Source organism: Procambarus clarkii, chromosome 69, assembly GCF_040958095.1.
Source record: "Procambarus clarkii isolate CNS0578487 chromosome 69, FALCON_Pclarkii_2.0, whole genome shotgun sequence".
Lineage (NCBI taxonomy): Eukaryota > Metazoa > Arthropoda > Malacostraca > Decapoda > Cambaridae > Procambarus > Procambarus clarkii.
In genome coordinates, this window is record NC_091218.1 from 28,355,964 (window position 1) to 28,383,068 (window position 27,105).

General features: G+C 48.2%; 1 protein-coding gene across 1 annotated transcript in view; it reads right to left on the reverse strand.

Annotated features, from left to right (window-relative positions):
* Positions 1-1,584: 1,584 nt before the first annotated feature.
* LOC123772212 (uncharacterized) overlaps positions 1,585-27,105 on the reverse strand; it is a 97,646-nt gene continuing 72,125 nt past the window's right edge. The window contains exon 3 of the mRNA XM_045765278.2: positions 1,585-5,163. Within this exon, the coding sequence (XP_045621234.2) occupies positions 2,851-5,163 (2,313 nt within the window). The 3' untranslated portion in view covers positions 1,585-2,850. The remainder of the gene's footprint in view (positions 5,164-27,105) is intronic.

Below are 27,105 nucleotides of genomic sequence, written 5' to 3' on the forward strand. Positions count from 1 at the left end.
ATATATATATATATATATATATGTGTGTGTGTTTGTATATCGTACCTAGTAGCCAGAACTCACTATTTGGCCTACTATGCACGGTCCGATTTGCCTAATAAGCCAAGTTTTCCCTAATTTATATATTTTTTCGAACATTTTTCTTGTGAAATGATTAAGCTATCAATTTCATTATATATGAGTTAAGGCCTTTTAATTTGTGTTAAAACTTATGTAGATATATGACCGAACCTAACCAACCTTACCTAACCTAACCTATCTTAACCTAACCTAAACGAACATAACTAAGTCAATAATTTATGTACTTAAAATAATATAATAATTATATTTCATATAAACCAATTGGAAAAAATATTTTTAAAATAAAGAAAATCACTCGGCCTATTAGCAAGTTGGACAGTTGGGGATTGAACGCCGACCTGCATGAATCGAGAGCGTCGCATTACCGTCAAGCCCAAGTGACTGGACGGTAGGGCTTGTATCCTTCTCTATTCACACACACGTGTGTAATCTTCCTCTTGAACTTCGCTTTTGTGTATATATCATTATTTTTTTTTTGTTATAGTGATTCTTACCATTATTATTTTTGCTACATTAAGTCTTTTGATAACCAGACTTTAGCTTTGTGGTCTGCTTAAAGTCAAATCGCTGAAGTCAATGACAATCAGAGATCTCAGCATTACTTATTGGTCTATCAGAGATTTTAGTTTTGATCACAGGGTTAGCTTCGCGTCACACACACAACTTGACTTATCAAACACTATGCAAACTTGACTGTTCAATTAGAGAGCTTATTGTCCGCTCGTTGAGCTTGACACTGCCTGTACCCATTCATTGAGCGGGTAATATTTATTCTGGCCAATCAGAGAGCATATTGACCACTCAGCTACTCATAGAGTGTAGTTTATTCTACTAAGAGAGAGTGCTGGGATTACTTGTCATTCTGAGCAGATTATTGAGAAGAACTCACCGTCTGCGGTGCGTTGTTTTGTAATGTTACTGAACTTGGCAATGTTACTGAACTTGGCAATGTTACTGAACTTGGCAATGTTACTGAACTTGGCAATGTTACTGAACTTGGCAATGTTACTGAACTTGGCAATGTTACTGAACTTGGCAATGTTACTGAACTTGGCAATGTTACTGAACTTGGCAATGTTACTGAACTTGGCAATGTTACAGAGCTTGGCAATGTTTCTGAACTTGGCAATGCTTCTGAACTTGGCAATGTTACTGAACTTAGCAATGTTATTGAACTTGGCAATGTTTCTGAACTTGGCAATGTTTCTGAACTTGGATATGTTTTTGAACTTGCCAATATTACTGAACTTGGCAATGTTATTGAACTTGACAATATTACAGGACAATCAAACTCATCATAACAGAAATATTTTATTAAAAATGAACCGCAAACAAACAGTTAAACACACACTTGTATAATCTTATTCACAACTAGAGCAACTTCACATTCTTGTAGACAGGTTAAGAGTTAGATAACCAACACTAATTATTAGTCCGTCATTAGAATTAGTGACACGTAGGGCAATGGGTGATGGAATGAGTGAGGTGGAAGAGGTAACTAATGTGTTGGGGGGCGGGGGGGACCTTTTCTTACAGTATGTACAACTACCCACGTATTGTAGGGACCCTGGATCAGGAGTCACGGGGTACTTGCGTGCCCATTTGCAAGATCTCTTCCTCTTACGTCTAACAAGGCGGCTTAGATGGTATTCACTAAACCGCTTACCAGCTCCGAATTACTACGAGGTCGTTTATACTATTAATACTATCTTGGGGTTACTATGATCATGTACAGCTTTGAAGCTCTTAAATAGTTTCGTAAATACTGACTGAGCCAACATGATATAGATACGAAGAATAGATCTCGTAAGTGGTCACGTCTTTTATGATTCCTGGCGCTGTCCTTAGAAAATGGGAAGTTAGGCGTCGTCTGGTTATCTGGGGGAACTAATCTATTATCTATACACACGCACACAGAATGAAGTGTTTGGGACCGTCCAGCATTACCCTTAAGTTCCGTGCTACTTGAGTGAGGACAAACATTGAACAGGAGTGATGAATACTGGTGGAGAGGCAATAGTTGAGTACTTATTATTATGATGACAGTTATGGCAACCTTGTCAGTAATGGGGTGCTGGTAGTGCAGTGAGAGAGAGTGTGTGCCCGAGGTGAGGAAGATATGATCATGCAATTTACCCTGTGAAGACCCTATGTATATGACCCAAATTAATCCTAGAGTTTGGGACAGGATGGCTTTTCTGTGGCCCATAGCGGCCTACCAGAGGCCCCTGACCCGGGGCCCAACGCCGCCGGCAGGTTGGGGCCCAATGGCTCGTGCACGCCTCGCCCGTAACGTCAGCCTCCTCCTTCAGAAACCTGAGAAATATTGAGGACGTCCTGGGGCTCCTGGCGGCGTAACGAGACGCAATAAATAGAGAAAAATAAATAAGAGTTACGAATTATACACACACACACACACACACACACACACACACACACACACACACACACACGAGGGGAGCAGCTGTTGCTGGGCATGGAGCAACACATTGACCACCCGGCGACTTGACTCGCTGTCTCGGGCTGAGCAGAATACCCAGGGGCACCGTTCATGCCCAAGGCTGCATACTGGAGTGACTCGAGGCGCCTGAATGCCCGACCACGACTCACCGTGGGCGCCGCGACTTGAGGTTACGGACGCGGGGCTGTGCCACAACTCTCTGGGCCGCCACACACAGGTAAAAGCTTTGTAGTGCAGCGCTCATTAGTCTGGCCTCACGTCGCTTCCCCCACGCTACTCTGTTGCAGGACTTTTGTAGATTGGATTGTCTAGAAGTGACCCTTTTTATGCAGGAAGGCAGGGTTGTCGTAAGAGGAGATTATTGATCGGGTGTCGCCGTTGCCACGGAAACGGAGACACAAGAAAGCCGACATGAGGCAGGAGACGATGAGTATTGCAAGTAGGACGATGAGTGTGGCGGCAAATCCTGGCGTCGACATGCAGATAAGACCCGACTGGTCTTCCACTTGTGGCGCCACAAGTGTCGCAGTTTCCGACTCTGTTGGCTCACTGTCAGTCCCGCCCTTCTTATCCAACACAAAAGTCAGGTCCCGCGTTGACACTACCTGGATGACGCGGTTCACCCCGATATCTTTTTGCTTATTGACCTCTGGCTCCTCAGCTTCACGCTTAGCTCGGCCAAGTCCAGGAGCTTCGTAGCCGCCGCCGGGACCCACCAGGCCGTCGTCACTGCATTGTGCTGGACACTGATACCTGCAGATCTGAATGGTACACTGGAAGTGAACTTCCATCGAGTCTGGGAATTTGAAAGCCTGGAAGTGAGCATAAGATAAGACAGATGCAGAAGAACCGAAGTTTTTGATCTTGGTGAACCTGGACATGAGTTTCGGGCGCGTAACGCAGCCTCTCTGGTCTACAAGCTGGATAGGAGCTCGTTTACCGTCGTGAGCCATGCAGTTACGAACTAGCATGTCAAATTTGTTATCGTCATCCTTTATAGCCAGCACCATGGTCATAGTCTGGCCAATTTTGACTAACCCAGAGACCTCGGAGGCCCAGGGACCCCTACCCACTTGGATTTGCATCCAGCACCCTACATTGTCTCCGGCGAAATCTGCGCGAACTACATCTAACATGTCAACAGGGAAAGGACGGAATGTAACGGACTTCTCGTACTGGTCGTGCCATGTGCAGCGAAGCTTGCGAGCTTGGTCCCACACCTCCTGCACCTGCGGGTCATATTGCAGCACTATAGTGTTCTCGAAGAAAGTTCCAGAGCCGCTTTGGCTGCCGTAGCCGTAAAGACCATTTTCGGTGTTTCCAATGGTGCCGCAAGCGTTGATGGACACGTCAAAGGTGGCTTGTGACCGGCCCAGACCCGCCGGTAGATGGACGCAGTTGACGTTGCTGTAGTGACCCTTGCTAAATATAATGCCGTAGAAGGGCTTGTCGAAGGCGATGCTCACCTTCATCAGGTTCTTCTCGCACTTGACGTCGATAGCTGTGATCTTGGGCATTTCAGGAACAGAAATGGGCCAGCCGTCTGAAGGCCCCAGGGCCTCCGGGGGCACGTATGAGTTAGCGGAACCAGAAACGTCGGCGTCAGGGGAACTGTGGCCGAGGACAGGGCCAAGAGCTGGGCCCGATGCTTGGGGAACGTTGTAGGTTGGCTGGAGTAGCGGAGGTGGGGCATAGTTGCCCTGAAGCAGTGGTGTTGTCTGAAGTAGTGCAGGAGCAGGTGCGGGCTCCACGTAAGTGACCTGGGGGAGGGGGATGGGAGCTTTGGCTATGACCGGGCCTGGGGCCGAGGCTTGTGCTGTGCCGGTGCCAGCGGAATATGCTGGGCCATCCTTAACAAGATCAGCAGGCTTAGGCGCACCGTAATTTTGGTCAGGAACTTGAGGAGGCGGGGCAGCGTAGTCTGGCTGGGGAGGAGGGGCAGAGTAGTCTGGCTGGGGAGGAGGGGCAGAGTAGTCTGGCTGGGGAGGAGGGGCAGCGTAGTTTGACTGGGGAGGGGGTGGGGGGCCAGAGATGCTAGGGCTAGGTACAGGGGGAACAGAGTAGGTTGGCTGAGGTGGAGGGGGAGCGTAAATATTTTGTTGTGGAGGTGGTGGGAGTCTGGCCGGAGGTGGAGCGTAGCTATTTTGTGGAGGACCGTAGCTATTTTGTAGAAGGGGAGAAGCGTAGCTATTTTGTGGAGGTGGCGGAGGTTTGAAGAGGGGTCCTGACTGAAGCTTGGCTGCTGCGTAACCTGGAGGTGGCGGAGGAGGGCGGAAAGGACGAATGTGTTTTGGTTGCCCCTTTCCCCGGACGAGTGCGTGTCCGGAACCTTCCTTAGCATTGGCGCGCAAAGGCCGACGCGGGAAATCTGGAATAACGAGAGTGCCAGGCGATACCGGCACTGGAAGCGGGATGGGGATAGCGGCAGGATAGCGAGATCGTCGGTCTACGGACTCGACGGCTATCTGGTCCTCTGGGATGGAGGTGTCGTCGTCAGCACCGTCGTCAGCTTGGGGAACGCCGTAGCGGTCCTGGGCGACGGGGACCTCTGAAGGCGCTGGGTTGTCGTCAGAGGAAGCTTGTGTCTCCGCCTCCGTGACATTCTCCTCGCTGCCCGCCACCTGCAACATGAAGAACTTTCGTCAAAACTTGTCGGAAAAGAGTGTAAGGGCAGATGCGCACGGCGCCAGCAACACACTGTTGCTGGCGCGCTGTTCCTGCGCATGCCCTTTGTGCGTACATCATAACATAACATATTATACGCTATAACTCATAGTATTACATAAGATAGCAAGCACTCTCAAAATATAGCAATACATAACATAGAATGAACTCTCAAAACATAGCATATACACATAACAACCTAACTAAGCATACGCCCATAACATAACATAGCATAACTCAGCATACACCCATAATGTAACTCGAGCAATGTGTTACACGCTGTGACAGGAAGGTTATGTTACGTAGTAGAGAGCCAGCTCTACACCTGCATGTTACGTAGCAGGGAGCCAACTCTACACCTGCATGTTACGTAGCAGGGAGCCAGCTCTACACCTGTATGTTACGTAGGAGGGAGCCAGCTCTACACCTGCATGTTACGTAGCAGGGAGCCAGCTCTACACCTGCATGTTACGTAGCAGGGAGCCAACTCTACACCTGCATGTTACGTTTTAGTCAGCTCTACACCTGCAGAAGTATTTGTAGAAAGGAAGACTGGCGCATCAACTCCACCCTCATGAGAAGCCACGGTGAGTGTGAGAGTGGAGAGACACGTGAGGGAAAGTGAGGGCCAGATACAGTGGAGGAAAGTGAGGGCCAGACACAGTGGAGGAAAGTGAGGGCCAGACACAGTGGAGGAAAGTGAGGACCAGACACAGTGGAGGAAAGTGAGGGCCAGACACAGTGGAGGAAAGTGAGGGCCAGACACAGTGGAGGAAAGTGAGGGCCAGACACAGTGGAGGAAAGTGAGGGCCAGACACAGTGGAGGAAAGTGAGGACCAGACACAGTGGAGGAAAGTGAGGGCCAGACACAGTGGAGGAAAGTGAGGGCCTGATACAGTGGAGGAAAGTGAGGGCCTGATACAGTGGAGGAAAGTGAGGGGCCAAAAAAGCATATGTTATATGCCTTTCATATATATCATTTCTTCGTGAGGCGAAGAAAAGCCTTTTCTTTCTTTCTTTCTTTCTTTCTTTCTTTCTTTCTTTCTTTCTTTCTTTCTTTCTTTCTTTCTTTCTTTCTTTCTTTCTTTCTTTCTTTCTTTCTTTCTTTCTTTCTTTCTTTCTTTCTTTCTTTCTCTTTCTTTCACCTTTCTTTTCTTCGTGAGCCATAGAATTAGTTAGAAGCAAAGGAGGAATCCCGATCATATGTGGCATTCTTCCCAGAAAGGGAGTGGGAAATGAATGGATGTCGAGGGCACTTGGTGTCAATTGCCGGCTGGAAAGATATTGCAAAGAATCGATATAAATTCACTTGAACGTGTCCAGCGTAGGATGACTAAGTTAATTCCCCAAATTAGAAATCTTTTATATGAAGAAAGAATAACAAAGCTTAAGTTGCATTTACTGGAAAGGCGATGAGTTAGGGGTGACATGATAGAGGTTTACAAGTGGATGAATGGACATAACAAAGGGGATATTAATAGGGTATTAAAAGTATCAACATAAGACAGAACACGAAACAATGGGTATAAATTGGATAAGTTTAGATTTTGGAAAGACTTGGGTAAATACTGGTTCAGTAACAGGGTTGTTGATTTTTGGAACCAATTGCCGCGAACGTGGTGGAGGTGGGGTCCCTCGATTGTTTCAAGCGTGGGTTGGACATGTATATGAGTGGGATTGGGTGGTTATAAATAGGAGCTGCCTCGTATGGGTCAATAAGCCTTCTGCAGTTACCTTTGTTCTTATGTTCTTATGTTCTTATGAGGCTCTTCAGTTTCTCTGTAGTATTTTACAATGTTGTAACCGAAGGGTGTGGCCGTGTGTGTGTGCCTGTGAGGCCGGTCGATGCCTGGGAAGGTCAGACTGGCTTGTGTGAGGTGTTGCAACCTCTCACAGATTCCTTCGATTTTGATAGATGCTTTGTGAAGTGAGAAGAGTTATGGTGCGGGATGGGCTCGTGTATAAATTTATGAGAGAGAAAGCGAGAGCTAGGAGAACAAGGTACGTCTAGTCCCCTGGAGAGCAACTCTTCCTGGGCGACCCAGATCTGTGCGCTGGCAGAGTTCGATGACCACATCACAGCGAACGAAAACTCACACAAAATATCTTCATTGGCTGCGAGTCATCAGAGCGGCTCGAGTGCTTGCGGATAACACAGGTTTCGCTTTCTTGTTCTTTGGTTTAATTTCATAAATACAATGGGCGAGAGTGGTAGAGAAGCTGCCTGTCTACCTGAGCGAGACAGATGAGAACATGAATGAGGTACCGGAGTACTGCAGTGAGATCCCCCTCCCCCTACGACAGGTTTGACAAGACAAGACAAGGCTTGACAAGGCAAGACATGGTTCGACAAGGCAAGACAAAGCTTGAGAGCAATATTACAATGATAGAGGGGTTTATAGGAGACCTTTGAGGGTATTACTACGCAATAAGGGTGCATCGGAACACTGAAGAGGGTCAGAGATGTAGATGAAGAATTTGCGGAGGCAGCAGAACACTTTAATTAGGTTGCAGAAGAATTGAGAGGCTGTAGTTGTTAGGGGTTCTTGACTTTTTTTGTTACGATAACAGATCCCCCCCCCCCCAGGGGGATATCCAAGATGCCCCAATAATCCCCCCCTTCCCCTCTTCCCAAGACTGTCGCAAACACCAGAACCACCAGTCCCATTAGATACCAGGATGACTTCAAATGATGTCATTAGCTTGGTCTTTACATAAGGATGGCTAGTAACACAACAGCCGATGGAAAATGATAAGGATTTTGTCATATTTTTATATAAAAGGAGCAAAGCACGAATATACAAGCTAGCAACCTCTAGTGAGTTTTTTTGCTTTTGTTTTTTGTGCAATAAAAAAACTGGAACTGCCTCATGCCGTGTTGATAACGATGATAGTTAATTCGAAACCTTTTTTTAATGGTTCATGATCCAGTACTATACTCCCATTAATTTAGTTCCCATCCCTCTATTATTATGGTACTCATTCCCCCCTGGGGTTTCCCCGGTGAGGTAGTTGAACACTTGAGGACGAGAAGCGAATCTCTGCAACCCTGACAGGAGCAGCACAAGAGGTGCAGGAGGCACGAGGGAGCCTGCTGAGAGCCAGAGAGAGAACTACAAGGAGCCAACACACACATGAAAAAAGTTGGGAATTCTAGTAGGTGGAGCAAGAGAAAGCGCTTACCACCTGAACACACGCACACGCACACGCACAAGGGGGAGACAGGTGGAAACTAAATGCCCAAATGAGCCACAGAGGTATTATAATTTGTTTTTCAGTGTCAGAGTAGTTAACAGATGGAATGCATTAGGCAGTGATGTGGTGGAGGCTGACTCCATACACAGTTTCAAGTGTAGATATGATAGAGCCCAGTAGGCTCAGGAACCTGTACACCAGTTGATTGACAGTTGAGAGGCGGGACCAAAGAGCCAGAGCTCAACCCCCGCTAGCACAACTAGGTGAGCACGCGCACGCGCACGCGCGCGCGCGCGCACACACACACACACACACACACACACACACACACACACACACACACACACACACACACACACACACACACACATACACACATACACACATACACACATACACACATACACACACACACACACACACACACACACACACACACACACACACCTTACCAGTTGATTGACAGTTGAGAGGCGGGACCAAAGAACCAAAGCTCAACCCCCGCAAGCACAATTAGGTGAGTACAATTAGGTGAGTACACACACACACACACACACACACACACACACACACACACACACACACACACACACGCGCGCGCGCACGTGTTTAGACTTAATAACGATGGAAGGAGAGAGCAGGGATAGAAGCCAGAGACACAGCTGAGAGCACAGATGAGAGAGAAGAGCAGGGTAGTGGAATGAGAGAGAAAAGAAGAGAAGCAGTAAAGCCACCTGCAGACAATTTCAGAAATGAGAGACACGAAGATTAGTCCGCGTTGTATTAATGAACCAGCAGTTAAAAAAAAACAGACCCAAGAGTAGCAGCTCTACCTTTTCCTACAGGTACAAATACAGGAGTTTGCAGAATGAGAGGGAAAAATGTTGTGGGTGAGGCAGTATATAGGCAAGTTAGATACAAATCATTATATGAAGTTCTGTCAGGCTAGAGGAGACCCGGGTAGTAGAGAGAGAGAGAGAGAGAGAGAGAGAGAGAGAGAGAGAGAGAGAGAGAGAGAGAGAGTCTGGGTACTGGTTCGAGGACTCAATAAGATGAGTAGTCGTGTTTCTGGCCGAGTCCTACTGACCTACTCAAGTACTCTTAACAGGTGTGGCTGCCAGGTGTGACTGCCGGGTATGGTTGCCAGGTGTGGCTGCCAGGTGTGACTGCCGGGTGTGGTTGCCAGGTGTGGCTGCCAGGTGTGGCTGCCAGGTGTGGCTGCCGGGTTTGGCTGCTGGGTGTGGCTGTCAGTTGTGGTTGCCGGGTGTGGCTGCCAGGTGTGGCTGCCGGGTGTGGCTGCCGGGTGTGGCTGCCGGGTGTGGCTGCCGGGTGTGGTTGCCAGGTGTGGCTGCCAGGTGTGGCTGCCGGGTGTGGCTGCCGGGTGTGGCTGCCGGGTGTGGCTGTCAGTTGTGGTTGCCGGGTGTGGCTGCCAGGTGTGGCTGCCGGGTGTGGTTGCCGGGTGTGGCTGCCAGGTGTGGCTGCCAGGTGTGGCTGCCGGGTGTGGCTGCCGGGTGTGGTTGCCAGGTGTGGCTGCCGGGTGTGGCTGCCGGGTGTGGCTGCCGGGTGTGGCTGCCGGGTGTGGCTGTCAGTTGTGGTTGCCGGGTGTGGCTGCCAGGTGTGGCTGCCGGGTGTGGTTGCCGGGTGTGGCTGCCAGGTGTGGCTGCCAGGTGTGGCTGCCAGGTGTGGCTGCCGGGTGTGGCTGCCGGGTGTGGCTGCCGGGTGTGGTTGCCAGGTGTGGCTGCCGGGTGTGGCTGCCGGGTGTGGCTGCCGGGTGTGGCTGCCGGGTGTGGCTGCCGGGTGTGGCTGCCGGGTGTGGCTGTCAGTTGTGGTTGCCGGGTGTGGCTGCCAGGTGTGGCTGCCGGGTGTGGCTGCCAGGTGTGGCTGCCGGGTGTGGCTGCCAGGTGTGGCTGCCGGGTGTGGCTGCCGGGTGTGCCTGCCGGGTGTGGCTACCCAATATCCGGGTATCTCTCACCGGGTTCACATATTAGGCTTTAGCTCCTCAGCGCGGCCCATCTGCTACAAATTTGGACTCTTAACAGCGAAAGGAATTTTCTTTCACAGTTTATATTTAAGATTATCATGGGCCTATAGCCACTTAGGCCTCCTCTGTGGGCTCTTGTTAATGACGTCTGATATCAAGGTCGTGCTCTCGCTACCCCTTGACGGTGGAGAATAGAGAATTCCTATTTGCTTAGAATAAACGTGTGGAAGGTAAACAGGTCGACTAAGAAGGTCGCATAGTAAACACAGCGAAGGTACTTGACCTCATAACTGGCCAGCGACCAGTCACCTTCCCAGTCTCTCTCTAGTCTGTGTTTATAGTTCGCGCGCGCGCGCGCGTGTGTGTGTACTCACCTATTTGTACTTCCTATTGGTTCTTGCGGGGGTTGAGCTCTGGCTCTTTGGTCCCGCCTCTCAACTGTCAGTCAAGTAATGTACAGGTTCCTGAGCCTACTGGGCTCTATCATATCTACACTTGAAGCTGTGTATGGAGTCAGCCTCCACCACATCACTGCCTAATGCATTCCACTTGTTAACTACTCTGACATTGAAAAAATCTTTCTAACGTCTCTGTAACTCATTTGGGCACTAATTTTCACCTGAGTCCTCTAGTGCGTGTGCCCCTTGTGTTAAATAGTCTGTCTTTATCTACCCTATCAATTCCTCTGAGAATCTTGTATGTGGTGATCATGTCCCCTCTAACTCTTCTGTCTCCCAGTGACGTGAGGTTTAATTCCCGTAGTCTTTCCTCGTAGCTCATACCCCTCAGTTCGGGTACTAGTTTGGTGGCAAACCTTTGAACCTTTTCCAGTTTAGTCTTATGCTGGACTAGATATGGACTCCATGCTGGAGCCGCATACTCCAGAATTGGTCTGACATATTTGGTATACAATGTTCTGGAAGATTCCTTACAGAAGTTTCTAAATGCCGTTCTTATGTTAGCCAACCTGGCATATGCCGCTGATGTTATTCTCTTGATATGAGCTTCAGGGACAGGTCTGGCGTGATATCAACCCCCAGGTCTTTCTCTCTCTCTGACTCTTGAAGTATTTCATTTCCCAAATGATACCTTGCATCTGGTCTTCTGCTCCCTATACCTAGCTTCAGTACATTACATTTGCTTGAGTTAAACTCTAACAGCCATTTGTTCGACCATTCCTGCAGCTTGTCCAGGTCTTCTTGAAGCCTCAAGCTGTCCTCCTCTGCTTTGATCCTTCTCATAATTTTGGCGTTGTCAGCAAACATTGAGAGGAATGAGTCTATACCCTCTGGGAGATCATTTACGTATATCAGAAACAGGATAGGTCCAAGTACAGAGCCCTGTGGGACTCCACTGGTGACTTCATGCCAATCTGAGGTCTCACCCCTCACTGTAACTCTCTGCTTCCTATTGCTTACGTACTCCCTTATCTACTGGAGCGCCCTACCAGTTACTCCTGCCTGTCTCTCCAGCTTATGCATTAGCCTTTTATGCGGTACTGTGTCAAAGGCTTTCCGACAGTCCAAAAAAATGCAGTCCGCCCATCCTTCTCTTTCTTGCTTAATCTTTGTCACCTGATCGTAGAATTCTATTAAGCCTGTAAGGCAAGATTTACCCTCCCTGAACCCATGTTGGTGGGTTGTCCCGAAGTCCCTTTTTTCCAGATGTGTTACTAGGTTTTTTCTCACAATCTTCTCCATCACCTTGCATGGTGATTAGTCGTGTTTCTGGGCGAGTCCTACTGACCTACTCAAGTACTCCTGCCAGGTGTGGCTGCCAGGTGTGGCTGCCTCCACACCTTTTGTGTGTATGTGTGTCTCTGTCTGTCTGTCTGTCTGTCTGTCTGTCTGTCTGTCTCTCTCTCTCTCTCTCTCTCTCTCTCTCTCTCTCTCTCTCTCTCTCTCTCTCTCTCTCTCTCTCTCTCTCTCTCTCTCTCTCTCTCTGTCTCTGCCCCCTCCTTCATTCTTTCCCTCCCACTTTCCCTCTGCACTTCGCTCAAGCTGCCAGCTTCCACCGTTATTAACGACGAAACAATTAGGAGAGTTCTTGTTGTTAAACCTACCCGCGGCGGTCGTGGTTGGAATATCAATGAGATGTCCCACAAACCTTCGCTCAGACTCCTCGGCATTTTACCGCCCGACTTTCTTTGCAACTATGTAAATGGTGGTGTGGTAGTGTGGTGGTGTGGTGGTGTGGTGAGGGGTGATAGTGTGGTGGTGTGGTGGTGTGGTGGTAGTGTGGTGGTGTGGTGAGGGGTGGTAGTGTGGTGGTGTGGTGAGGGGTGGTGGTGTGGTGAGGGGTGGTAGTGTGGTGGTGTGGTGAGGGGTGGTGGTGTGGTGGTGTGGTGAGGGGTGGTAATGTGGTGATGTGAGGGAGAGCCCTCACTACCAGACCCTCCCAGACCACCACTCCCATTTTCTTGGCATTTGGTTTCAGGAAATTGGCACAGGTGCGTGAGAGAGGCATGAGAAGGGTGTGAAAGCCAGCAGCTGCTTGCCTGCTCGTCTGCTTGCCTGCCCTTCGTTACACCTGATAGGATAGCTGGTTGACTTGATAGCTGGTTACTTGAAGAATGGATTTCTTGGATAAATAGATCTAAAACTTGTTTCTACCGACAATAGACGACAATAAATGCAACACTGCGAACTCAAAAATTCAATTCCAAATTCCAATAACAAAATAATACAAAAGCATAGACACTCCTTCAACGGACACCTGCATAGTTGCTTCAAGAAGGACCGGGTATAAAACTGACCTTGATAGTACGGTAGTTCAGCCAAGGATTGTTAATATAAACATGTGACTGAATGAGTCTATTTTGGGATCCTCAGCATGAAGAGATTTAGCGTGAACATCTCCTCTCCCCCTCTCCTCTCCCTCTCCCTCTCTTCTCTCCCTCTCCCTCTCTTCTCTCCCTCTCTCCTCTCCCACACGGAGAGGAGCTACAAAAGAGGCGAATAGAGCTCCTACAGGGCTCCGAGGACGAGCGGAAAGGCGCTTTTGTCTCCAGGTGGAACCAAAGAGCTAAAGCTCAACCTCCTCGCATGCACAACTAGGCAAGTACACGCCCCTTGAGCGCAGAACGCAGGCAGGACGGGTACAGTGAGAGAGTGAGAGAGAGAGAGAGAGAGAGAGAGAGAGAGAGAGAGAGAGAGAGAGAGAGAGAGAGAGAGAGAGAGAGAGAGAGAGAGAGAGACAACTTTCAGGCGGGAGGCTTAAGATTCAGGTCCTGAAAGGAGGTCGGTGAAATTGACGAGAAAAATACCTCGATTCTCCACAACATCAACACTTCAGCCAGATGAGGAACTTTCGGTTTGCTGTGTGAGGTAAATCCTTCCTTGCGCGAAACGCTGTGCGTATGTTTGGCTCTTGGCGTAGCATGTTCTAGCTCTGTCTAGGAACCCAACATTCTGCTTGTAACTCATTCTGAATGTATGCACTTTTTACCTGAATAAACATAATCATATAAGTGCATACTTGGCTGTATGAATGAGTAAATGGATGTTTGGTTGATTAGGATGATTGTCTGTAGCACTCTGACTCCAAACACTCGTCCTTGAGGCACTCAAACACTCGTCCTTGTGGCACCCAAACACTCGTCCTTGAGGCACCCAAACACTCGTCCTTGAGGCACCCAAACACTCGTCCTTGTGGCACCCAAACACTTGTTCTTGAGGCACCCAAACACTCGTCCTTGAGGCACCCAAACACTCGTCCTTGAGGCACCCAAACACTCGTCCTTGAGGCATCCAAACACTCGTCCTTGAGGCACCCAAACACTTGTCCTTGAGGCACCCAAACACTTGTTCTTGAGGCACCCAAACACTCGTCCTTGTGGCACCCAAACACTCGTCCTTGAGGCACCCAAACACTTGTTCTTGAGGCATCCAAACACTTGTCCTTGAGGCACCCAAACACTCGTCCTTGTGGCACCCAAACACTCGTCCTTGAGGCACCCAAACACTCGTCCTTGAGGCACCCAAACACTCGTCCTTGTGGCACCCAAACACTCGTCCTTGAGGCACCCAAACACTTGTTCTTGAGGCACCCAAACACTTGTCCTTGAGGCACCCAAACACTTGTTCTTGAGGCACCCAAACACTTGTCCTTGAGGCACCCAAACACTTGTCCTTGAGGCACCCAAACACTTGTCCTTGAGGCACCCAAACACTTGTTCTTGAGGCACCCAAACACTTGTTCTTGAGGCACCCAAACACTTGTTCTTGAGGCACCCAAACACTCGTCCTTGAGGCACCCAAACACTTGTCCTTGAGGCACCCAAACACTTGTCCTTGAGGCACTCAAACACTCGTCTTTGTGGCACCCAAACACTCGTCCTTGAGGAACCCAAACACTTGTTCTTGAGGCACCCAAACACTTGTTCTTGAGGCACCCAAACACTTGTTCTTGAGGCACCCAAACACTTGTCCTTGAGGCACCCAAACACTTGTCCTTGAGGCACCCAAACACTTGTCCTTGAGGCACCCAAACACTTGTCCTTGAGGCGCCCAAACACTTGTTCTTGAGGCACCCAAACACTTGTTCTTGAGGCACCCAAACACTTGTCCTTGAGGCACCCAAACACTTGTCCTTGAGGCGCCCAAACACTTGTCTTTGAATGGTTTTCCTAGCTACTTTTCACCCTTCATTACTAAACAAGTCATCCGAGAGGATTTCTGTTTTATATATATATTTGATACGTCTTGTGAGATAAATACTTGTGCTATATTATTACTTCAAGAAGAAGGATTCAAAGTTATTGTTATTTTTAAAGATGGTCTATAATATGGTTTCATATTTTAGGTGCATGTTCTCACCTACTTGAGCCTTCTGGGTCGAGCTTAGGGGTTTGGAGCCCGCCTTCCCAGCTCTCGGTCGACCTCAATTTCTACTATCACGTCAATTTTTAACATTGTGAGTGTAGTTGACTTTCATTGCTCCCTCGTCTAGTTCATCTCATTTTCCTGTAACTCTTCTGCATCTCTATGTCTTATCTGTGTCTCAAGTTGCCATCTGTGCCCTCTTTTATTGGCGTTCACTATGAACATTTCCTCTTTATCCACCCTGTCAATAGCTTAAAGTATTTACTATCTTTATCTTGTCATGATAAATCAAAATCTTTATCATCTTTGTTTTTATCATGTCTCTTCTCTATCTTTTCTTTCCAGCCACGTTACAACCATCTCTTTTTAACCAGTCTTCGTACGCCCGTCACATGCAGTTCTGGGAGGAGCTCGACCTGCTCTATAGAACATTCCCTTTACTAACTTCTACCAGCTAAATAATTTTTTCTCAATATCCTTTTTGCTTTTTTTTAGATATACAGTTCTGTCAGTTTTTTCTCAATTTTTTCTCTTAGCTCCTGGGCCAGCCTTGTAACACGCGTCTGGGCTTGGCCCAGCTTCGTTTTGAGCGTTTAATGGCGAGGCTTCACGTTGGAGCTGCATACTCTAATACTGGGCTCCTGTAGGTGGTCATATCACGGGCGACATATCCACTTAGGGAAATGTTATCGACACAATATTCTATATAAATATTTTGTTTAAAATGGTTTGTTGCAATGGCAAAGTTGCTCACTCAACAGAGCCTGGTATTGGAAAAATATAAGACGGTGTTCAAAATATATCTTCGTATGCGGTTCTTGAACGACTGGAGATGTCTGGAGAACAGAGGTTATTGTTCATTTGGTAAGATGGTCATAGAATGAGAAGTGACGTGAACAATGTCAAGATTAGTAATAAATACACAGTAACTGAGAAGAAGCTTCAGGGAGAATATTATTTGAGTGTAGAGGAACGAGAAGCAGCCTTGCCGCAGGAGGCTAATGACCCGAGCTGGGATGTAAGGTCACCTCCACTCTCCACACAACACCTTTCCTCAGAATTGCAGCAATAATCTTCTTGGAGAAACCACCAGAGATGTGAGGTCACTAGCCTAGACTACGATGTGTTAATCGTTTATACAACAGTAGTACTGAAAAGGGAACTAGCTTACAAAGCAAAGAGACAATGCACTTCATTTTGGAAGCACTCTTTGCATCACTCAAATGCAAATTCCTCCGCAGATTGGTCGTGGCTTCGTTGTCTCGGGCATAGGTGGAGGAAAGAGGATTGACAAACAAGTTTTCTAAATAGCCAGATCGCCAGATGCTTGTTTTAATTAATTGGCATTGTGTCCTAATTAATATGCTAATTCAGAGAGTTTCTCTCTGCGTTCTCCACTAGCTTTGCTCTCCGTGAATCCTCTCGTCTCCAGGTGATCAATGTCCCGCTTGATTGAAGTCCCCATGACCAGTGGCTTTGTTCTACAATAATTGGCTCCTACGTGACGTGGAATCTTTTCTGTATTTCGTCTTGAACAATTTTGGGATGAGGTTCCGCGTATGGAGAATATGCTCAGTGACTTGCAACAGTTTTATCACAGTTCCAGAAGGCTTCCCGTCTGTCGGCCAGTTTTGCGTGCGGCAACGACGGAATTATGTTAATGTGTTAAGACACTGTTCTTTGTTTTGGTTTAATAAGTTGTCTCTCTTCCACCCTGTATTTCTCCTAGGGTCTTCTCCCTCTTCTTCAATAGGAGAGACAAGCAGCTTGACTTATATTGCTATATAGTCATTTACTCCTCTTCCCTCTTCTTCATACCTATGCAACTTGTAAATTAACATTTACAAGTTGATAGGTATGATAAGAAAGCAGTGATAAGCAGTGGAAGCAGTGTTAAGTTCAGTAACACAAAAAATCAGGCTATCTCTGGAGTGCTTCTAAACACTCTTGCATTAAGCAGGCGATGAGTCACAATAACGCGGCAGAAGTAGTTTGACCAGACCACACACTAGAAGGTGAAGGGACGACGACGTTTCGGTCCGTCCTGGGCCCTTTTCAAGTCGATTGTGAGAATCAAGTTTTCAAATCCAATCGACTTGAGAATGGTCCAGGACGGACCGAAACGCCGTCGTCCCTTTACCTTCTAATGTGTGGTCTGGACAAACTTTTGCAAACTCTTGCAAACTCTTCCGGCTTTATACACTTCGCATCGTCCAAAACAAGAATTAAATAAATGTGTCTATTTTGTGTTGTCAGGTTGTTGACGAATATTAGCAAGAGGTGGAGTCCTCCTGCTGACTCTCACTACAGCCCAGTCCTCATCTTCCGCTGCTCCGATTTCTCTTCTCTTGCTGTGAACCTCTGTTTCCTTCCTGTCTGTGAGGTGGTACATCCGGGTACACTTCCTGTGAGTGAGGAACATCCGGGTACACTTCCTGTGAGTGAGGAACATCCAGGTACACTTCCTGTGAGTGAGGAACATCCAGGTACACTTCCTGTGAGTGAGGAACATCCAGGTACACTTCCTGTGAGTGAGGAATATCCAGGAATACTTCTCGACGTAGCACAAGAGTCTCCTGTGTGTCGGTGTTGTGGTACTCCAGCACCACAGGTGTCGCTACCATACAGGTCCCTCGAGGTGGGATCGACTCTGTGGTTCCTCCTCCACCTTAGAGCAGGCGGAGTACCCAAGGGCTGGGTGTAGAGAACTTGCCTCTGGAGACTCGCAAGTGAGACCATTGGAGCGGAAGTCGTTGGCTGTCTCGACGACGTGCCGTTGTCTCTCTTCCTCTCTCCGGTGCTTCTGTAATTACCTCAGCACCAGACAGCCGAGAAAACACCTCCTCACACACTTACGTAGTTTTACTACAGAGTGAACCAGAACAAATTTATTATACAGAATAATTTACCAGCCGGTGTTCCGTAGTGGGTGGGAGGCTCCAGGAACACTTCGTGCTCCGTAGTGGGGGCCAGGAACATCTCGTGCTCCGTAGTGGGGGGCCAGGAACACCTCGTGCTCCGTAGTGGGGGCCAGGAACACCTCGTGCTCCGTAGTGGGGGCCAGGAACACCTCGTGCTCCGTAGTGGGGGCCAGGAACACCTCGTGCTCCGTAGTGGGGGCCAGGAACACCTCGTGCTCCGTAGTGGGGGCCAGGAACACCTCGTGCTCCGTAGTGGGGGCCAGGAACACCTCGTGCTCCGTAGTGGGGGCCAGGAACACCTCGTGCTCCGTAGTGGGGGCCAGGAACACCTCGTGCTCCGTAGTGGGGGCCAGGAACACCTCGTGCTCCGTAGTGGGGGCCAGGAACACCTCGTGCTCCGTAGTGGGGGCCAGGAACACCTCGTGCTCCGTAGTGGGGGCCAGGAACACCTCGTGCTCCGTAGTGGGGGCCAGGAACACCTCGTGCTTCGTAGTGGGGGGCCAGGAACATCTCGTGCTCCGTAGTGGGGGCCAGGAACACCGGGGGGGGGGGACGTGTCACCGCCCCGGGGTGTCAGTGCTCGCCCTCCCACTCAATATTCCTGGCGACTCATGAGGGTGACAGTCGTGGCCTCACTTGAACTGCTCCTGCACCTTCCGTCATTATAGTGGTGAGCAGGTGGAGCATGAACCCATAGTGGTGGGTGGTTGTTGTGGTGGGGGTGGTGGTTGTTGTGGTGGGGGTGGTGGTTGTTGTGGTGGGGGTGGTTGTGGTTGTTGTTGTGGTGGTGGTTGTTGTGGTGGGGGTGGTTGTGGTTGTTGTTGTGGTGGTGGTTGTTGTGGTGGGGGTGGTGGTGGTGGAGGTTGTTGTGGTGGTGGTGGTTGTTGTGGTGGTGGTGGTGGTGGTTGTTGTTGTGGTGGTGGTGGTTGTTGTGGTTGTGGTGGTGGAGGTTGTTGTGGTTGTTGTAGATGCGATGAAAAGCAGAGGGCCCTAGCAGAGGCCAACAGGCCGGGCAGGACGTCACAGGCATAATGACACTGTTATGGGAGAGTTTCCAGTCTTAACTATCACGTTCTGCGTCCAGGTCCCTCCCCCCCCCCCTTATCCCCCCTAAAAAGGCCCCCCCCCCCACTGGAGGGTCGTTGGGGTGGGGGGGCTGCGGGACATCTCAGAACGGCAGTTAACAAAAATAAAGTTTAATATTTACAATAAAATTATACGGTGTTTTGAGTTGTAAATTTCAGCCCATAATATTCGTACGAGTCACTGATAACACTTGTCACTGCTGTCAGTTACGTCACACGGTGCGTCGTCGCGTGAAGGGACTCAATATACGTCGTCGGGGCGTCTTCTCGTCATTGCTATAGACGTTTCTGTCATTGTCACGTCATAACTATCGACGTTTCCGTCATTGTTACGTCATAGCCATACATGTTACTAGCCTGGCGCGCCGCCAAGCTAGTGGCCCTCTGGTGGTGTGAGGCTGGTTTACCTTTACACCACCAGAGGGCCACGAGCAGCGTTCGTATAAATCTTGTTAACCTGCCGTTCTTGGAGCTGGATCTTGGGGACACTGGATCTTGCCAGCGCCATGACATATATTTTAAGTTTTATTTATTTTAAGCTTAAAACAAGTGGGACGAGAATTGGAGAGATGGGGGAGGTACTCTACACTGAACTACTTCCCTAGCGTGGCAGGGATGTCTCGTGCCCCCACCAGACTACTTCCCTAGCGTGGCAGGGATGTCTCGTGCCCCCACCAGACTATACTTCCCTAGCGTGGCAGGGATGTCTCGTGCCCCCACCAGACTATACTTCCCTAGCGTGGCAGGGATGTCTCGTGCCCCCACCAGACTATACTTCCCTAGCGTGGCAGGGATGTCTCGTGCCCCCACCAGACTATACTTCCCTAGCGTGGCAGGGAGGTCACGCCACAGTACTGGCCAACAATGGCGAAGATCGTGACTGGCGTCACTGAGGTCACACAAGAGTTCCGTCGCCGCCGTGCAAGACCCTCTCCAGCAGCGTGTTCTTAAGGCTCATTGATTCCTGGATCAGCTACGGAGCTGCCGACGGTGGTGCGGGGTGTGGTATAGCACCTTGCTACTCCCTGCTCCCCGCCCTACCCCAGGGGGAACTGCTCCAGTTCACCAAGTTCCGCACTGGGGCGTCTGGGATCACCAGTTGGGGGGGGGGGGGAGGTTCGCGTAATTCGGGTAATGGACGTGGCTGGGGTAAGGGGGTAGCTCTGGGGGAGGGGGAGGTTAAGGGGTGAGCAGGCGTGAGAGTCTTGGGGGAGGAATGGGACAGGGATGGGACAGGGATGGGACAGGGATGGGACAGGGGGTAAATGACAGGTGTTTCTGTGGAGGAGAGGAGATGGGGACGCTTTCCTCACAGTGGGATGGAATGAGATAGGTGGGAAAGGGGGCTGTCCTTCCCCGTGGTGGGTAGATAAATGAGTAGATGAGTAGTGTAGATCAGGTGGCGGGTAGAGAGAAGAGGCAAGGGCCCCAAGTATGACAGATACAGTTCCCGGGACGCGGGCTTCTGCACCCGTCCTCTCGAATAATACAGAACTTTTTAACGTATAAAGTCCCTAAGGCTATAAAACAGTTTGTGTTAAAAATCATTGCAGCTCGCAAATATTGACGTGTTGTTCCAGATTTCTATTCGTGGGGGACCTCGGTTAGATTAAGGTTGGGCAATTTAGTACATCGGTATAGGGACGTTGTGCACGCTCGAGAGGACGGGCTGGTGTAGAAGCCCTCGTGGCTTGTCCTACAAACATCTACCTTCTGACACGACGCGAAAAAACTCCTTATGAGACCTCGGACATAAACAAACCACTGGTAGCGTGTATGGTTATCTTGAGATGATTTCGGGGCTTTAGTGTCCCCGCGGCCCGGTCCTCGACCAGGCCTCCACCTTCAGGAAGCAGCCCGTGACAGCCGACTAACACCCAGGTACCTATTTTACTGCTAGGTAACAGGGGCATAGGGTGAAAGAAACTCTGTCCATTGTTTCTCGTCGGCGCCCGGAATCGAACCCGGGACCACAGTATCACAAGTCCAGCGTGCTGTCCGCTCGGCCGACCATGGTTACTTGGGCGGAGCGCGTAACCCAATTATTTCATCTCTTATATGTTAGTTATCTATCATGTATTAGCACCATGAATTATTCCATCTCAGTGTCACCACCTGACTGACCCCTGTTCAGTTTGCCTATATCATCATGGCTGAGATTTCCTGCAGGCTCCATGGGAGCGGATCAAGGTCTTGTTTTCTTACCCCAGAAGAGGCCGGTATGGCAGTTATTGGGAGAAATGTCTAGATGAGACATGGGAGAAAGCGCCCAGATGGCGTCACCATCCTTCCAAGGAAGGAAGTTTACTCCCCTCATCTTGGCGTTTCTGAGGTTCGTTGGGTCTGAATAGGTATGGTTTTTCTTTGTGCTGGGCGATGGGCTGTGGCGAGGCTCCTCTTGATGATGTCGTTGACTTCTTCATGTCTTGCAATGTTACCCCGTCATTTACGACATTCCAGACCATGACGACCATATTGGTCTGCCATCGCAGTTCCGCGGATAGTTGTTCGGTGAGGATGGGGGCGGCAAGGCGAAGGGCAACCGCCAATGTGCCGAGCGTCATGATTGAGGCGAGTTCCCAGGGCTGCATTGGGCACAGCAAATACAAAACCAGTTGACCACTTTGGACCATCTTCAATGACCAATATTGTGCTCATACAAAATAATGGACCAGTTGGCCAGTCCGGCTCATATGGGCGGTTGTTAACGTGTTCAACAACCCATTAGAGTTGGTGAGGGTTAAACGCACGTCGTTATCAACTAAACAACTTGGGTTTTAATCTGTAAAAAATCTGTAGTTATTCATGAAAGAAACGGATTGGGAAACTGACTTTTTGTTTTAAATAAAAAAAAAAAATTCGACTCGGTTCTTCACAAAAGATTAAATTAGAAAGCTAAAACTTGTAGTTTGTAGAGAGAACACTGTACTTAAATAGATGATATCACTCTACTTAAATAGATGGTATCACTGAAGGAAGTCACTAGATGGGTCCTGCAAAGATCAGCACTATGTTCCTGATATATATATATATATATATCACACATTAAACTAATGATTGCCAGGGGGTGTTAGCAATTACTGGAATGCGTTACGATAATGTATGAGATTCTTCAGTTAGATTCGGACAACGTGAGTGTCTGGAGCACGAAAACGATCCTGAAATTTACTGTTGACAAACGTCGCGTAATGAAAATTTCGAGGAGTTGGGATAGACTTGACTATCATCAAATTATATTAAAATTACATAAAATCACGAAAATAATAAGGATACTTCATGGCCAAAATTCCACGCTAACGATATAAAGTTAAGAGTTAAACGCAATCATTTTCAACTAAGTAATCGCTTTCAAGTTCGAAGACGTGGAAATGTGTGCGAAATTATTCTAACGTACGTCAGACTTGAACTGCTGCATATGTTTGTGGTACGGTGCTCGTGCTGAAAGAAGCATTCAACAAAATCAAAGTCCAAAGGCTTGCAACATAATGGGCTCGTGGAAATAAGAAATGTAATCTATGATGAAATATTAATAACCAGACGAGTGTGTAAGATGATAAGGAGCCGCAGACGACACCTGCACAGAACTTGAGGTTATGGCTTTAAACTCCAGAACAAAATGTTCAGAAAGAACAGCTAAAATAACTTTTATTCCGAGTTAAGTAACCCTCTCCACCACCGCCCACGGGATGGGTATGGGGTGCATAATAAAGAAAGACATTGAATTGAGTTAAGGATGGATTAAACTCCCAGAGTTAACAAAGTATTAATGATAAAATAAAGAGCGAAGACGAGTATCAATCACTCTAGAGCTCACCACGAACACGAACTAACTCAGAGAATCGGTGATGTTTCACTCACGACTAAATTCGGATATGTTGAATATATTCAGCTTTTTACCATTATAATTTGTGGTGTAGTCATGGAGGGTGAACCTGGCGATTTCTTCAAACACTTCAGGTGGGCAGCGAGCCTCCAGTGGCAGTCTGCGCCATGTAGTTGTAAAGTCAAGTGCTGTTGTCTTGAGGCTGTCTGCCACCTGCAGACAGGAGTCTCTGAGTGTGTGTACCTCACCCCTGGGGAGCCGGTCGGCCGAGCAGACAGCACACTGGACTTGTGATCCTGTGGTCCTGGGTTCGATCCCGGGCGCCGGCGAGAAAAAATGGGCAGAGTTTCTTTCACCCTATACCCCTGTTATCTAGCAGTAAAATAGGTACCTGGGTGTTAGTCAGCTGTCACGGGCTGCTTCCTGGGGGTGGAGGCCTGGTCGAGGACCGGGCCGCGGGGACACTAAAGCCCCGAAATCATCTCAAGATAACCTAGCTGCTGTTGTCGGGTGAAGCATTAGATCCTTAGTCCCGCCTTTTCCGTTCTTTGATCTGTTAATGCATTGGTTGTCATTCCACATTGTTTATCTGCGTTTTTTATTGAAGTTTCTCATTGAGGTCACCTCTACAGCATCTATTAGGCCATACCACTCGCTGGTGGTTCTTACGGTGAAGGAATGTTTCCTGACTCCCGTCTTCCTTCGCCTTACTTCTTAGACATTGTCTCCTTGCCTACTCCATTTATTCCGTTATCAACATCTTCTACGTTATCACGTTTTCCCATTTTGATCAGTGCCCAAACGTTGCGAGGTCTCGGTCTCTCAGAGCAGCGTGGCTCACCCAGCTCTGGGACCAGTCTTGCTACGTTCATCTGAACTGTCTTCGTTTGTGGTTTGTGTTTCATTGGTAGGGACTCCAAGTCGGGGGGCTGCACATTCAAGCATTGGTCTGGCATACGTTATGCATATGTTAAGCGAGAGAAGGGTGGGCTGTGCACGACATACTGATGGTACCGACACAGACAGACACACCGAGGGAGAGCAGAGGGAGGGAAGAGGCGAGATATGAGGAGAGAGCGAGTGTCACGGCGTCTCACATTACAATGCCAGTCACCTTACCAAAATATTCAGATTATCTGCTGATTCGATCATATATATATATATATATATATATATATATATATATAATATGACAGTGTCAGACCACGGAGGAAGAATTGAAACAGGAATTTCCTTAATTCCTTTTCTTCATTACATTACAGTTGATTGGGTTAAACTCTAACAACCATTTGTTCGACCATTCCTGCAGCTTGTCCAGGTCTTCTTGAAGCCTCAAGCTGTCCTCCTCTGTCTTAATCCTTCTCATAATTTTGGGGTCGTCAGCAAACATTGAGAGGAATGAGTCTATACCGTCTGGGAGATCATTTACGTATATCAGAAACAGGATAGGTCCGAGTACAGAGCCCTGTGGGACTCCACTGGTGACTTCACGCCAATCTGAGGTCTCACCCCTCACTGTAACGCTCTGCTTCCTATTGCTTAGGTACTCCCTTATCCACTGGAGCGCCCTACCAGTTACTCCTGCCTGTCTCTCCAGCTTATGCATTAGCCTTTTATGGGGTACTATGTCAAAGGCTTTCCGACTGTCCAAAAAAATGCAGTCCGCCCATCTTTCTCTTTCTTGCTTAATCTTTGTCACCTGATCGTAGAATTCTATTACGCCTGTAAGGCAAGATTTACCCTCCCTGAACCCATGTTGGCGATTTGTCACGAAGTCCCTTCTCTCCAGATGTGTTACTAGGTTTTTTCTCACGATCTTCTCCATCACCTTGCATGGTATACAAGTTAAGGACACTGGCCTGTAGTTCAGTGCCTCTTGTCTGTCACCCTTTTTGTATATTGGGACTACATTAGCCGTCTTCCATATTTCTGGTAGGTCTCCCGTTTCCAGTCACCTACTATACACTATGGAGAACGGCAAGCAAAGTGCTCCTGAACACTCTTTCAATACCCATGGTGAGATTCCGTCCGGCCCAACAGCTTTTCTCACGTCCAGCTCCAATAGGTGCCTCTTGACTTCATCTCTTGTAATTTCGAACCCTTCCAAGGTCGCCTGGTTTGCTGTCACCTCTCCTAGCGCCGTGACTTCTCCTTGTTCTATTGTAAAGACCTCCTAGAACCTTTTGTAGAGTTTTTCACACACCTCTTTGTCATTCTCTGTGTACCTGTCTTCACCCTTTCTAAGTTTCATCACCTGTTCCTTCACTGTTGTTTTCCTCCTGATGTGACTGTGTAGTAGCTTGGGTTCGGACTTGTCTTTATTAGCTATATCATTTTCATACCTTTTCTCAGCTGCTCTTCTCACACTAACATACTCGTTCCTGGTTCTCTGGTATCTCTCTCTACTTTCTGGTGTTTTGTTATTACGGAAGTTCCTCCACGCCCTTTTGTTCAGCTCCTTTGCTTTCATACATTTCCTCTTAAACCACAGATTCTTCTTTTGCTTCTCGGTGTTTTCCTGTTGGGCCGGGATAAACCTGTTTACTGCCTCCTGACACTTTTGGGTGACATAGTCCATCATGTCTTGTACGGACTTAGTTCTGAGTTCTGTGTCCCATGGTATATCCCTTAGGAATTTATTCATCTCCTCTTAGTTTCCCTTTCGGTACGCCAGCCTTTTATTTCCCATTTTTTTTTTTTAGGGGGTGGGGGGAGATAATTCCTAGTTTAACCAGGTACTCAAAGCTCAGTACACTATGATCACTCATTCCCAATGGGGCTTCCAACTTAACTTCCCTTATATCCGACTCATTTAGGGTAAATATCAGATCAAGCAAAGCTGGTTCATCCCCTCCTCTCATTCTTGTCGGTCCCTTGACGTGTTGGCTTAGAAAGTTTCTTCTTGCCACTTCCAGCAGCTTAGCTCTCCATGTGTCTAGTCCTCCATGTGGGTCTTTGTTCTCCCAATCTATCTTCCCATGGTTGAAGTCTCCCATAATTAGTAGTCTGGATCAGTAGTGTGTGTGTGTGTGTGTGTGTGTGTGTGTGTGTGTGTGTGTGTGTAAAGGAAAAAAATAGTAGTAGTAACAGTTGATTGATTGACAGTTGAGAGGCGGGCGGAAAGAGCAGAGCTCAACCCCCGCAAACACAACTAGGTGAATACACACACGAGTGAGAACACCATAGTGAGAGTAAGCTATGAACGGGCGTCAGTTCAGTGAACTGGAAATGAACTAGTCATAACCTCAGTCTTTATACCGGACGCCAAGATGAACAGAATAACACTTGCGACGTCTGTCAAACTCTCCCAGCTCTCACACTCTTAGCTCTCACACTCCCAGCTCTCACACTCTTAGCTCTCACTCCCAGCTCTCCCACTCCTAGCTCTCACACTCCCAGCTCTCCCACTCTCAGCTCTCACAGGTTACCTAACCTTGTAACGCTGTAGAGACGACAAGTGACTAGGGAATATAATCACGACAAGAAAGATTCGTAGAGTGATTGGCACGAGAGGCAAATGTGAATTCCGATGGCAGTGGTATGCTGGGAGTAATATATGCACCACAGGGGTATGCTGGGAGTAATATATGGACCACAGTGGTATGCTGGGAGTAATATATGAACCACAGGGGTATGCTGGGAGTAATATATGGACCACAGTGGTATGCTGGGAGTAATATATGAACCACAGGGGTATGCTGGGAGTAATATATGGACCACAGTGGTATGCTGGGAGTAATATATGCACCACAGGGGTATGCTGGGAGTAATATATGGACCACAGTGGTATGCTGGGAGTAATATATGCACCACAGTGGTGCATATATGGGCATGGGCTCGATTCCTGGCCAAGGCAGACGTAAATGTGCAGAGTTTTTGTCACCTGATGGACCTGTTTACCTGATGTTTCATTAAAATATTTGGCTTGTTGATGGACAGTCCCCTCGCTCCCTGTTCTGTGTAATTTGTATATAGATTTATTTGAAACAAAAAATCTTACCCATGATTTGGTTTAGGTATCCAATATTTTGGTAACAATATTCCAATATTATCCAATATTTAGGTAACCAA